General features: G+C 60.8%; 2 protein-coding genes across 2 annotated transcripts in view; one reads left to right on the forward strand and one right to left on the reverse strand.

Annotated features, from left to right (window-relative positions):
* The window catches only part of DRC3 (dynein regulatory complex subunit 3), a 20,123-nt gene extending 14,576 nt beyond the window's left edge, over nt 1-5,547 (forward strand). Inside the window, exons 9-12 of the mRNA XM_007448382.1 lie at nt 1,096-1,166; nt 2,204-2,327; nt 5,214-5,345; nt 5,434-5,547. Of these exons, the coding sequence (XP_007448444.1) occupies nt 1,096-1,166; nt 2,204-2,327; nt 5,214-5,345; nt 5,434-5,547 (441 nt within the window). The remainder of the gene's footprint in view (nt 1-1,095; nt 1,167-2,203; nt 2,328-5,213; nt 5,346-5,433) is intronic.
* A 1,278-nt stretch (nt 5,548-6,825) lies between these two features.
* Nucleotides 6,826-12,279, reverse strand: part of ATPAF2 (ATP synthase mitochondrial F1 complex assembly factor 2) — a 13,061-nt gene continuing 7,607 nt past the window's right edge. The window contains exons 4-8 of the mRNA XM_007448384.1: nt 11,949-12,046; nt 10,517-10,597; nt 8,883-8,995; nt 8,423-8,538; nt 6,826-6,989 (exon numbers count right to left, since the gene is read on the reverse strand). Coding sequence (XP_007448446.1) covers nt 6,852-6,989; nt 8,423-8,538; nt 8,883-8,995; nt 10,517-10,597; nt 11,949-12,046 — 546 coding nt within the window. The 3' untranslated portion in view covers nt 6,826-6,851. The remainder of the gene's footprint in view (nt 6,990-8,422; nt 8,539-8,882; nt 8,996-10,516; nt 10,598-11,948; nt 12,047-12,279) is intronic.

The following is a 12,279-nucleotide window of genomic DNA, read 5'->3' on the forward strand; positions in this document are numbered from 1 at the left end:
CGCCCCCGCCAGCGCCTCCTCGATGCCTCCCTCGTCCAGGTTCCCAGCACATCACAGAGCAGACGCTCGCTCCGGTCTCTGGGGCATCGGGAGGCTCAGGCAGTGGCCCCCAACCTTTCCGAGCAGGAGGACCCCCTTGTCAGCATCCCGCAATTCACCAGAACCCGTGCTTGACTTACTAGCCGCCAAAAAGCTACTAAGTGGAGCCGTACTTTTCAATGGCCCTATTTTTTTCCCATTACAAGAGGTTTTACACACATTTGAGAAATGTATAATTAGCTCAGTCTGTAGACAGTCCTCGGATTCAGGTGCATTCCCTGTGCCGTCGGCCCACCCTGCAGCCCCTGGAGTCTAGAGTAGGTCAGGGGCATGACCCACCCTGTGGGCTCACTGGGTAGCAGCCCTCCCCAGGGCCTCTGGGTGAGGCCCGGGCGCCTTGCTCAGCACTAGATGCAGCAATACAGGGGTGCCCTCAGGGAGGGAGGTGGGAGCCTTGCAGGTGAGAGGCCTGGGGTAACAGCCGGCATTCCCGAGGGTTTCCTCTCTGCCAGGCACCTTGCAAAGCATTTTGTGTGAAGAAACCCGTTTCTGCTTCACCACAACCTCGTGAGACACATACTATGCGAAGGGAACCCATTTCATAGGTGGGGAGTTGAGGCCCAGGGAAGTTAACAACGTTCCGAGTTACACCCAGTAGTGGAACTGGCAGGCAGCCTGGCGCCTAGCGACCCTCCCGTTTCTCTGGAGGTGACGGAGGCAGATGCCACTGAGAGCCCCAAGGATGGGGTGAGCTCTGTGTGTGCCTGTTGGTGGGGGCCTCCTGGCAGAGAGACCAGCACAGGCAAAGGCCTGGAGAAGGTGTCACACTAAAGCCCCGGGGAGTGACCGAGGCAAAGCGGCTGGAGGGTGACGGCTGGGGGCAGCCGTCGGGAGAGAGGCAGGGTCGGCTCACAGTGCCACCTGGGGAACGTCAGGTGGTTGGTCTTTACCCTCAAGGTCTGCGGCCACTGCCCGCTGAGTGGTCAGGAGAACTTTTGCTCTGGTGCAGTTCGGTGGAGTTCACGTCTAAATATGCATGTTCTTTATCGTTTCCAGGAGACTATTAACATGTTTGAAAGGAACATCATCGACTTGGTGGGACTCTTTGTCGAAAGCGTCCAAAGCCTATATCCTTTCCTTGCCGCCCCTCTGCGGGGAGGCGCTGCGGGCCGCGGGGCTCTCAGGGCCGCACCGCCGCTCCCGCCTGCAGGGGGCTGGGGGAGGCGCCTGCATTGTAAACAAAGGCGCAGAGGGCACAGCTTCTTCACAGCTAAGCAGGACGCAACTAAGTGGCGCCACAGGCCTGCCCCCTCCCACTGCCACCAAGGAAAAAAGCCCACCTTCGAAGGATGGAGATTTGCCAACCACTTGGAATGTTCGAGGAACACTTCCTGACCCTCAGCACAAAGGCGCCTCATTAGAGTAGAAGTCTGGGTGCCCACCGGGTGGCTCTGCAGGCCACCGCTTGTGGCACAAGTTCTCTAATGAGTGACTTCACCAGGAGACCACACCCCCAGATCCACCCTCCCCCCACCCCGGCCCCCAACGGCAGGTGCACAGTGCCTTGGGGGGTGAGGCGACCTCTATGCTGAAGCCGCTAACAAATACATCATCTGTCAGGAGACGGGTTAAGTGTCAGGTCAGGCACCAACACTGCGGGCACGCCTGACCTGCCACCTGAACTCAGGGCCCTGAAGCCCACCCCAGAGTCACCCCAGTCCTGCCCTCCTGGGCCCACGGTCCCGCTGGGTGACAGTGCTATGGACACAGCCGACCGGAGGCCGGGCCGGGAAACTCCCTGAAGGAGGGTCCACTAAGTGAGGACCTGAGGGTGGGCCAGAGGGACGGGCTGGAAAGGTGGGCAGGGCGTTCCAGGCAGGCTCGGGAGGCAGCCTGTGCAAAGGCCCAGAGGACGGGGAGAGGAGGTTCCAAGAGGAGGCCTTTAGGTCACAACAGAGCGTGAGAGCCGCCAGCACAGCAGGAGCGGATGGGACTCCGGCTGCTGCAGGGAGAAAGGGCTGGAGGGGAGCAGGCCAGGAGGGACCCCGAGGGCGTGCGTGGCGGGCGAGTCGGAGGGCCCTGAAGGCGGGGATACACGGGCCCCAGCGAGAGGAGGGCGTGCCCGGCCTGCTCCAGCCCGGCCTTGGCTTAACTCGCGCTGCACGATGGCTCAGTGCCGGGACCTGGAGAACCACCACCACGAGAAGCTCTTGGAGATCGCCATCAGCACCCGGGAGAAGATACTCAAGTGCGAGCTGGAGGAGGACCTGCCGGACGCCGTGCGTCTGGTGAGCGCGGGGGCGGGGGGCGGGGGGCGGGCGCGGGGCCGGGGCCGGGCCTGGGGGCGGGGCGGCCCGGGCACCAGGCAGACGCAGCCCCGCCCCGCAGCCCCCGTAAAGCCTGAAAAACCTGCCGGAACCTCAGTCTCCTCATCTGCAAGAGGGGCGGTAGGCAGGCGAGATGGGCTAACAAGCAAAGCAGCTGGTGGGCACCCAGTGCAGCCCAGCTACAGAGGAGCTTGTGATAATTAGGTGCTTTCAACTTACCGAGAGGTTGCTTTCCCAAAGCTCATTTTTGTGGGGGCTTCTGGCATCTTCTAAGAGAGGCAGCGACAAACAGAGGTTGAGGTCCGAGATTTCCCCGGAAGGTCGTCTCAGCCCCGAGTCTCTATGGCGGGAAGCACTGCTGGGGTCTCTGCCCGCCCGCGGGGCGCCAGGTCTCCTGCGCTGGGGGCCGGCAGCGGGTGGGCTGTGTCTCTGCGAAGGGCACCCACTTTCCTTCCTTCACCATTCACGGCCCCCCCTCACCTCTCTCCTCCTCCGCGCTCCACCAAGGCAAGCTACCACCGCCCTTTGCGGGACCCTGGCCTTACTGCTCTCCACGCAGCAGCCAGAGACCTGGGACTCCTTCCCCCCAGTGAGTCCTGGAGCAAGGTCTCCGCCGAGCCCCGCCCCGACACACCCTTCCCCCAGGCCTCCGTGCACCCGGCTCCTCCCCGTGTTTCAGATCTCAGCTCACACCCAGCTCCTTGGAGAGGCCCCCCCATTCACCTTCCCAAAGGCCCACTGTCTCTCCGTCACAGCCGTTCAACCTTGTCAGAGCCGCTGTCACGGTTCCAAGCTATCGTGTTCGCGTCGACTTGCTTAGGTTTCTCTTCACACTACATACAGGCCCCCCGGGGAAGGCAGGAGTGGCCTCTTCCCCACCGCGGTCAGCCCCCGCCCGGGGTGCCGGGTTCACCACGCCCGCCGTCAGGTGCTGGCGGAGTCCTGCAGGCAGGGACCAGCAGTTCCGACTCCGCAGCCTCTGTCAGGGGCCGAGACAGCCGCCAGGGCAGTGGAAAGGTGGCAGGGCCTCTTCAAACACCCAGACACAGGGAGAGGTCAACTTCCCGAGCCTGAAGTAAGGCTGCCCCCAAGAGCCCACCCTGGAGCCGCCTGACAGACCACCTAGCGGTCGTGGAGTTTTTGACGCAAGGCTCCAGGGTCTGTGACACCTCTCTCAGGACTGGGACATGCAGAAAAGGAGGCCCCGAAGTCAACGGGAGGTGAGCAGCCTGGGCGGGTGCTTCCAGGGTGGCTCTGCACGGCGCCATCTGACACCTGTTCCCGCGCCCCAGGACACTCAGGCTGCTGACTGGGTTGGGCTTGCATGGGCTTGGTTAACTCACCAAAGGACCCCTGAAAGTGGCTTTCCCACCCAGTCTACAGATGGGAAAGCTGGGGAGACAGACAGGGTCTCAGAGAAGTTCGGTAAACACCCAAGATGTGTTGTGAGGACACCTCGTCTTGTGAGGATGAGTCTGGATTCAAACCTTAGTCTGAGATGCCGAGCCCGGGCACTGAGCCCTCACTGCAGACAAAGTGGGTGTTCTGGGTCTGCCCCTGGCCCCAGGCCCCAGGGTAATGGGGCTCTGCCTCTGGGCTCCCGGGCGGCACTGGTATCGGGTGCCACCCTGGAGGCCTCATGGGGCAGCTGGCAGAGCCCGCTGGACACCCCTCCCTCTGCGGGCCCATCAGCTCTGTCCTTTAGGAACACCTGTAGCAGGAGATGCTACACCGTCTCCTTACGCTTAAGCAACAAAACGTGGGGTAGCAAGCCCCGACTAAAGCGGAATCACCACGAGGAGCTGACAGGGACCGAGGGCCTCCCGAGGGCCAGCTGCCTGAGCAGCTCTGGATGTGTATTTGCCCTTTTAATCTCCAAGCCGACACAGTGACATAGGTGCCAGTGTGGTTCCCTTTCACAGGCGAGGAAACCGAGGCTCAGAGATGACAGGGAGCGTGTGGGTGGTGGACACGGGCAGGGCAGGGGCTTTCAGATGAGGCCCTCGGCGATAAAAGTCTGGTTTCTGTTTCTAACCATCAGCGAGCGTATTAGTAACAGGGTCTCAGAACACTCTTTTTGCAGAGACACTAACATTTCAAGATCCATATAGACTGTATTCTGGAGATCATTGGGTTAACCACTCCCGAAGGAGAGACAAACCCACGTGTACACACCTGCCCGTGCCCTCTCTACAACGCAGAGCTTTCAGGTCCCTCGCCGTCGTTGGCGACACGAAGCGCCTCCGCTTAAAGCTGAAGCAGCCGCCAGCGACGGCCTCCCCGCCCTAGGAAGTGACCACGTGGACCCGCAGACACGCTGGGCGCACGTGGCCAGTTCACGTGTGAACACCTGGAACCAGCCGGGCCTGGCGGGTCCCACGTCCCACAGTGTCGTCCACGGCGGGGAAGCGGGTGGGAACAAGGCAGGAGCCCAGGTGGGACCCCAGGTCCAACTGGGTTGACGTGAGGGGCAGCAGAGACCCATCGGCTTGTGGGACCTTCTGTCGTCAGAGGAGCCCTGTGCCCCTCGGCCGGCCTCGTGCTGCCCACCCGATGGGCAGGTTTCAGGCAAGTCAGACTGGAGACCCTTGGCGAGGTGGCCGGGGCTGCCCTGCCTTCTCTTGGGGAGGGCACGCTCCCCCCAGGCACTGCCCTGCCGCCCGGGGGCCCCTTCCGGGGACCAGTGCCACCGGGCCGACAGCATGGTTGCCCGAGATGGGCTGAGGAAGCAGGATGCGGGCTGGGCGCGGCCTCCGCCTGCGGGGAGCTGGGCCCGTCCCCTCTGGCTCCACCGCCTCTGCGCTCGGGGTGGGTCCAGGCCCTCACCTGCTCTTCCTCGCTCCCCAGCTCTTTGTCGACAAAGACACGATCGTTAACGCGGTCGGGGCCTCACACGACATCCACCTCCTGAAGATCGACAATCGGGAAGACGAGCTGGTGACCAGGGTCAACTCCTGGTGCGCACACCTTGTGGACAAGGTGAGCGCAGCCGAGGGCAGGGAGGAACGGAGTCAGGAAGGCAGGCTCAGGATCCCGCCTGACGGGCCGGCCGCCGTCTGCCCCGCAGATTCGCAAGGACGAGATCATGAGGAACCGCAGGCGCGTGAAGGAGATCAACCAGTACGTCGACCATGTAAAGAGCGAGCTGGACAGCCTGGAGTACAGCGACCTCCTGGACTAGGGCTGCGGCCCAGCCCTCCCCCCGACCCCCAGACTTCACAGGTAGAGAAATAAAGGACTTTGGTTACCTTTCTCCATCCTCTGTGTCCGCGTCTGAGCAGTTGGCGTCTGCTGAGAGCGACTCCTAGGCTCTAGGCCGCCCCTCCGCGGCGCCCAGGGCAGACCCTTCCCCAGGTACAGCTCCCAGCACAGCCTGGGGGCCCGGCCAGCCCACCTTGGCGGAGGCCGCAGGGACCCAAGGACCCTCCACAGCTGAGAGCACAGCTGGGCGTCACCCGTGAGGTGGGGATGTGACAGTACCGCTGGCGAGCACATTCAGGGTGCGGGGTGGGGGCCTGCGGGGAGCTGGCCAGTGCCCCCGGAATGGGGGCAAGGCCCAGCAGCTCCGAGGCTTTTGTGCCCCAAACTCACACACTCTTCCTGCTCCCTGACCTGGGCCCAGGCACCCAGAGACCCCGCCTGCAGTCCAGAGCCCTGTGAGTGGCCCTGTCAGGAGGACCTTGGGATCCCTGAGCAGGTCATGTGCACATCAGGTGGCCTTGCCCAGGCTTTTATCCCAGAAACAACGAACACCGTTTACTTTCTATTTTTTTTAATATATATTTTAAGATGTATTTATATTTATTTTTGGCTGTGTTGGGTCTTTGTTGCTGTGCGCGGGCTTTCTCTAGTTGCGGCGAGCAGGGGCTACTCTTCGTTGCAGTGCACGGGCTTCTCGATGCCGTGGCTTCTCTTGCTGTGGAGCATGGGCTCTAGGCGTGAGGGCTCAGTAGTTGTGGCACGTGGGCTCAGTAGTTGTGGCTCACGGGCTCTAGAGTGCAGGCTCAGTAGTTGTGGCGCACGGGCTTAGTTGCTCCGCGGCATGTGGGATCTTCCCGGACCAGGGCTCGAACCCGTGTCCCCTGCATTGGCAGGCGGATTCGTAACCACTGTGCCACCAGGGAAACCCTACTTTCTATTTTTAAGAGTAAATCATTTTTGCTAAAACAGTAGGAACAAACAAGCAGAAACAGATGGCTCGGACCAAGAGGGACTCAGTTTTAAAAGACTGTTTGATTAAAAACCAGAAAACAAAAGCCTTGGGGCTAAGGGCCACTGAGAGCTCCCCGGTGGGAGGGTCCAGCCCAGCAGCACGTGCCCTGTGGGTAGGCAGGGTGGCCTCGGGGACCCAGAGGTGACCAGAGCAATGAGTAGAGGCTCCATGCGCTTCGAGGCAAAGAATCGTTCAATATAATCACTCGTACCCACGCCCCCTTGCCTCGGCCCAAGCTGGCCTCCACCAGCTGCGTGGCTTGGGGCCCCGCCTCACCCCTGCAGCAGCTTGTGCTTGACGGCCGAGCTCTCGGAGCAGAGGTGCACGAAGAGGGCACCGGCGGCCGTGCGTGCCCGCAGGTCCTGTAGCTCGTAGTCATGGGCCCACTCGACGTTGCCCCACTTCTGGATCTGAGGGGAGGACGGGACAGGACACTGGGTGACCGGCCAGAGCCACGACGTCCCATAGCTGAGGAGAGTAGGCTCTGATCCCGCCCGAACATAAGAGACATGCAGGGGGAGCAACAGGTGAGAAAACGCGGTGTGGGGGCGGGCAGAGCAGGCACCGTGCTCATGGGTACGGCCACACGTGCATCTCCCCCAGGGGCCTGACCTTCCCACGGGGAGGCTGGCGTGAGGCAGTCTGCAAAGTGTCACCCTCCATGAGCTGCCTCGCTGGGCAGGGCTGTAAGTGCCCCGGTGTGGGGGGGATGAATAAACCAGCCAGGGCCACACGGTCGCTGCAGCCGGGCTCCTGGGGGAGGCCGGGACAGCAGAGGCCGGCATGTCTGTACTGGGCAGGGCTGCAGACTCTCTCTCCAGGAGGAGCCCTGTCCTGAGCATGGCTGTCAGTGCGACTCCAGCCCACCCTGCGGGCCCGTCCCTGGCCAGGGGCCCAGAGGCGTGGGCCCCCAACCCAGGAACTCGAGATCTACCTGCATTTCAGGTGGCCCAGAACATCTGAAGGGCGTTTTATACTCTCAGAGAACTGTTTTGCGGTGGGTGGAATGTGAGGTTCAGGGAACGATGGCCCCGCTCGGACCCCGCAGCCAAAAGTAGAGCCCGGACTGGAAACCAGGTTTCCTGGCTGCCGCCTCCAGGCCCAGATCGCCCTCTTCCCATCCAACCTTTTCTCACACCAGAGAGTAGCCGGCCTCTCACAACACAGAAGCAGATTTATACCCTGGCATTTTCCTGAGTGGATGACTAGACGAACTTGGGAAACACTGTCATTACAAAAGGGTTTTCATCATGCTAGGAGCCAATTTGTAACAGCAGTTAACCTTCTGAGGCTGGAAAAGTGACAAGGGCACTGCAGAGAACACCATCATTCTGAGTTAAAAAACGCAAAGGGCAGTGCAGCAAAGCCTTATTAATTCTGAGCCTCCTGAACCAAACGTGCACAAGCAGCACGTCCGGGTGTGCAGGCTCAGCCTCCTTCTAGAAGCACCCACGCGGCCCCTGCTCATCCTGAGGGGCCCAGCCTGCAGTTGTGCCCGAACCGGCCTGAACCTCCACCCGCAGAGGGGGGCTCAAAGACCCGCCTCTGGCATCATATCAGGGGGCACCCGCGCCTCGGATTCCTCCTGTGCAAGATGGGAAACAAGAGCCCTCGCCTGACACGGTGCTGAGAAGAGGCGGCGAGGCGGTGAGGGAGGGCTGAGCAGCACCGCCGTGGTTTGCTACCGTTGTGACGTGACAACACCTCTACGGGCCTTAGCGTCCGGGCTCCGCGTGTACACAGTGGGTGCCCTTCGGGGAGTCTGCCTCGGGCCTTAGCGTCCGGGCTCCGCGTGTACACGGCGGGTGCCCTTCGGGGAGTCTGCCTCGGGGCTGCGCCTCACCTGGAAGGCCTCCTCCAGGCGCGACAGCAGCACAGCCTGCTCCACCGTCAGGTGCAAGTCGATCAGGCCCAAGGTCAGCACCATGGACTTGAGCTGGCTCACCACAAACTCAATCCCTGCAGGGACACAGCCAGGTGGGGACCCGGGACCCCCATCCCACACAGGGCAGTCGCCAGGCGGGGGACAAAGCCTTCGCCACACTTCTCAAGGAGCGCTCTGCTCTCCCTCGGGGATCCCTGCTCTGCTCCTGCCTGGGGCAGGCCCCGGCCCATCAGAGAGAGCACTCCACCCTGTGACCCGAGCCAGGCCAGGGAGACTTGAATGGAGACTCCTGAAGAGGGGAGAGCCACGTCCCCCAGGGAGGGTGTGAACCTGCTGGTCCGTGGACCAGGGGACAGGTTAGCATGACAGCCCTCCACCCCCAGCCCGTCCTCCCTGGCCGACAGGAAGCACCACGTACCTTGTAGGGCCCACGTGTTGTAAGAAGCCAGGTGGCTGACCAGCACCTCCCGAGTCCGGGCTGGGATGCTGGGCCCCATGATGCTGGTGGAGGAGCCGATCTTCACGCCGTATCTGAAAGGAAGAGGCTGCATGTGTGTCTGTCCTGCTGTGCAGCCCAGCTTCTGCCCAGAAGCAGAGCCCCAGCCTGCTGAGCACACGTGTGCCCCTTCAGGGGCCAGCTGGGAATACTGACAGCACCTGCCGCTGCAGTCAGTGGCCTCCTGACCTAGTAACCTCCTGTCACCAAGAGCAGAGGGCAAGAAACAGCTCTGGATGGAGGCACAGTTGGCAAGTCAGGAAGCAGGGGGTCACTTATAGCTCCTGAAATTCGAATTCATTGGCCTGAACGTCCATCAGAATTATGGGCTGCCTGCGTTTCAAACCTTTGCAGAAAAGGCTTCACATATGAGCCATAAAAGACTTCTTTTAAATATTGTTTTCTTTACAATAGTTGTGTGTGTCCTGTATCAGGCAATCATTTTTTCACACATTTATTAAGCCTCTACCATACACGAGACACTGTTTTTGGTCTCGGACACGAGCTAGCTTCAAGAACGATACATTTTCAAGAACAATCTTAACTACACAAAATGCAGGAAAAAACAATGGAATAAAAGCAATTTTTGTAATTTCCTTTCACATATCACTGATTTTTCCCATTGGTTTAGAAACAGTCTTTCTGAAATTTCCAACAGTACAAATGGAACACAGGAAGTGGCCACGTTTTCCTGTGACCTGCTACGGGTGAGAAATTCCAAGTGCCACAAAGAGCTGACAACCCTGCAACACAGCAAAGGCCGCAGGCACCAAGCTACTGGTCCATTTCACTGCACTCCAAAATGGCATCACATCTTTGCGGTTCTCACGTGGCATCTGGTCGTTCGGTTTTATCTGATCCTTCGGCACACTGGCTATGCCTCTTCCTACAAAACCCAAGGATGCCGACACATCGTGGGTGCTCAGGAAATGTGTACAGTTAAAAAACGCTATGCCAAAACCACTCCACGTACGCACACTTACAAAATACTGTGGTCAAGGGAGCACAGGGTCAGAGCCCTTTGCGAATCCCCTGGGAATGAAATGAAACTAAATCAACTGTGCCATATTAATGGCCTGTTCAATTCTGCACAAGAGTCTTCCTGCTAAGGAAAAGCACTGGGCATCATCAATCCCTGGAAACCTCCCACCCACAGGTTCACCTGTCCAGGCTTTTCTCCATGTGTCAGGATCACACACGCTGCTTTGTGATTGTGTATACGACTGCACAGCAACTGTGACAACGAGCAGGGCGGTATCTGCCAATGCGAGCATGCAGCGTGTGCCAAGCAGGGTGCATCACTTCGCATACACCTCCCAATACCCTGGGAGGTAGGGATTGTGAGCCCCACTCACAGACAAGGGAGCTCAGAGAGATCAAGTCACCAGCCCAAGGTCACACAGCCAATGGGGGAAGAAGCACTGAAGAGCATTTTCCCCCAAGGTGGCCCTGTCCTGAGTCCCCTGGGTGCTCTGAACGCAGAACGCTGACCAGCTCAGGGCCTCGGCTGTCCAGCATGGCCCGGACCCCGGCCTGCCCAGTGCTGAGCGGCTCACCTCTTCTCAGCCCAGCCTATGACTGGGTCCCACTCGCTCCTCTGCAGCTCCACCAGCGTCTCTGGTTCTTCCACCCTGCAGCTAATTCAGTGCAAAAGCACCTCCATTAATAAAAAAGTACAATTCTCTCATCCAGTGACAGACACAGATACACGAAACGCAACAGCAGACCTCTCCACCCCCTACGCCCACCCAAAGCCTTTCCCCCTAAAGCAGTGGTTCTCAAAGTGTGGCCCAGGGCTCACACTGGACCTTGCTGGAAATGCACATCCTCAGGCCCCGCCCTCTGGGGGTGGAGACCAGCAACCTGCAGCTTCACAAGCCCTCCAGGGATTCTGCGTTAAGTTTGACTTTGAGACCCACTGTCCCAAACATCCCCAGTTATCGACAGGTCACTGCCTGCAGTGCTGCCCTCAACACTAACACTGTCCCCAGACCCACACCCCCTTGGTCCCAGGATGCTGTGCCAGAAGCTCAGTCACTCGTCCTGCCTGCCAGCCCCTCCCAAGAGGCGGCGCCCCGGCCACGGACCAGCTGCCTGTCTGCCCATGTGCCTCCTAGCTACAGATGCGGCCGCCAGCGGCCCTGCCCGGCACCACCGATGCCAGGCCACACCACTGTTCTGACCAAGAGACAAAGATGAGGTCAGCTGAGGGGAGCTGAGCTGCAAGACCTCCTGGGACGGAAGCCTGGAGGGGTGCCGGGGAGGCCAGGCTGGTGTGAGCAGAAGTGGCAGGGAGGTCACGAGGGTGCGGGGAGGCGGCTGCCCAGGGGAGAGGAGTGGCCCCCAGGGCAGAGGGGGCTCCCACCCGCATCTGCCCTCAGTACTGGGATGGTCTCCAAGAAAACCCTCCTTCTCTGAGCTGGGCTGGAAGGGTGCTCTTCCCTGTAATCAAACGGTCCCTAACGCAAACGGCGCGGACTTTCCACCAGCAGTGCCAGCGGCCTCTGCACCCCTCGCCCCAGTGCCAATTTCACGTGCCATCCTGGAGGTACCCGGGTGTCGGAGCATTCGGGCGGCAGACATGGGGCTGCTCAGTTGTTCCTTCCACTTCCTGCCAACATCCCCGACCCACCCGCTAGAGAACCTGGGCGCAGGGAGGACGCAGGCGAGGAGGCCGGCCGCTGGATGCCAAGGTCGGGCCATCCGTGACCCAGTGGACAAGTGAGGAACAGGCGACCTACATGAGAACTCGTGGTGGCCGGACATGACCGCCTGGGTCCCGGGCCCTGAGAGAGCTGCAGAGGCCACCAGCCTATCCCGCCCCAGGCCAGGGGGCAGCTGCCGCCGCGGGAGGGGCCGGCCGCGCGGGCCTGCAGAGCAGCTGAGGGCCGAGGGCGCTGGGCCTGCCCTCTCCTCCACCGAGAGCGCCGCAGGCCAACAGCCCGACGGGCTCGCCCAGGCCCGGGGGCCGGCCCGCACGCCCGTTACCAGACGGCGTCAGTGTCCAGGAACTTCGCGGCTGCCCAGATGAGCTGGTCCTTGTCTCGCTGGGTCGGGTTGTCTAGAGACGTGTTGCACAGTGTGGTCTGGATCAAAGGCAGAGAGAGAGCCCATCAGCACGGCCAGTCCCGAGGACACTGCCCAGGCCCCAGGAACAGTGAACTCCCCCAAGGTCTCAGTCTCTGTACTACCAGGCTCTGCAGTGTTGAATTCAATCCTCACCACAACCCATTCCAGGAGGTACTATCACTGTAACCATTACAGAGACGCGGGAATCCAGGCCCAGCGAGATCAGGTCCAGCGAAGGCGACGTGGAGGC

This window comes from Lipotes vexillifer, unplaced genomic scaffold, assembly GCF_000442215.2.
Source record: "Lipotes vexillifer unplaced genomic scaffold, Lipotes_vexillifer_v1.1 scaffold533, whole genome shotgun sequence".
Classification (NCBI taxonomy): domain Eukaryota; kingdom Metazoa; phylum Chordata; class Mammalia; order Artiodactyla; family Lipotidae; genus Lipotes; species Lipotes vexillifer.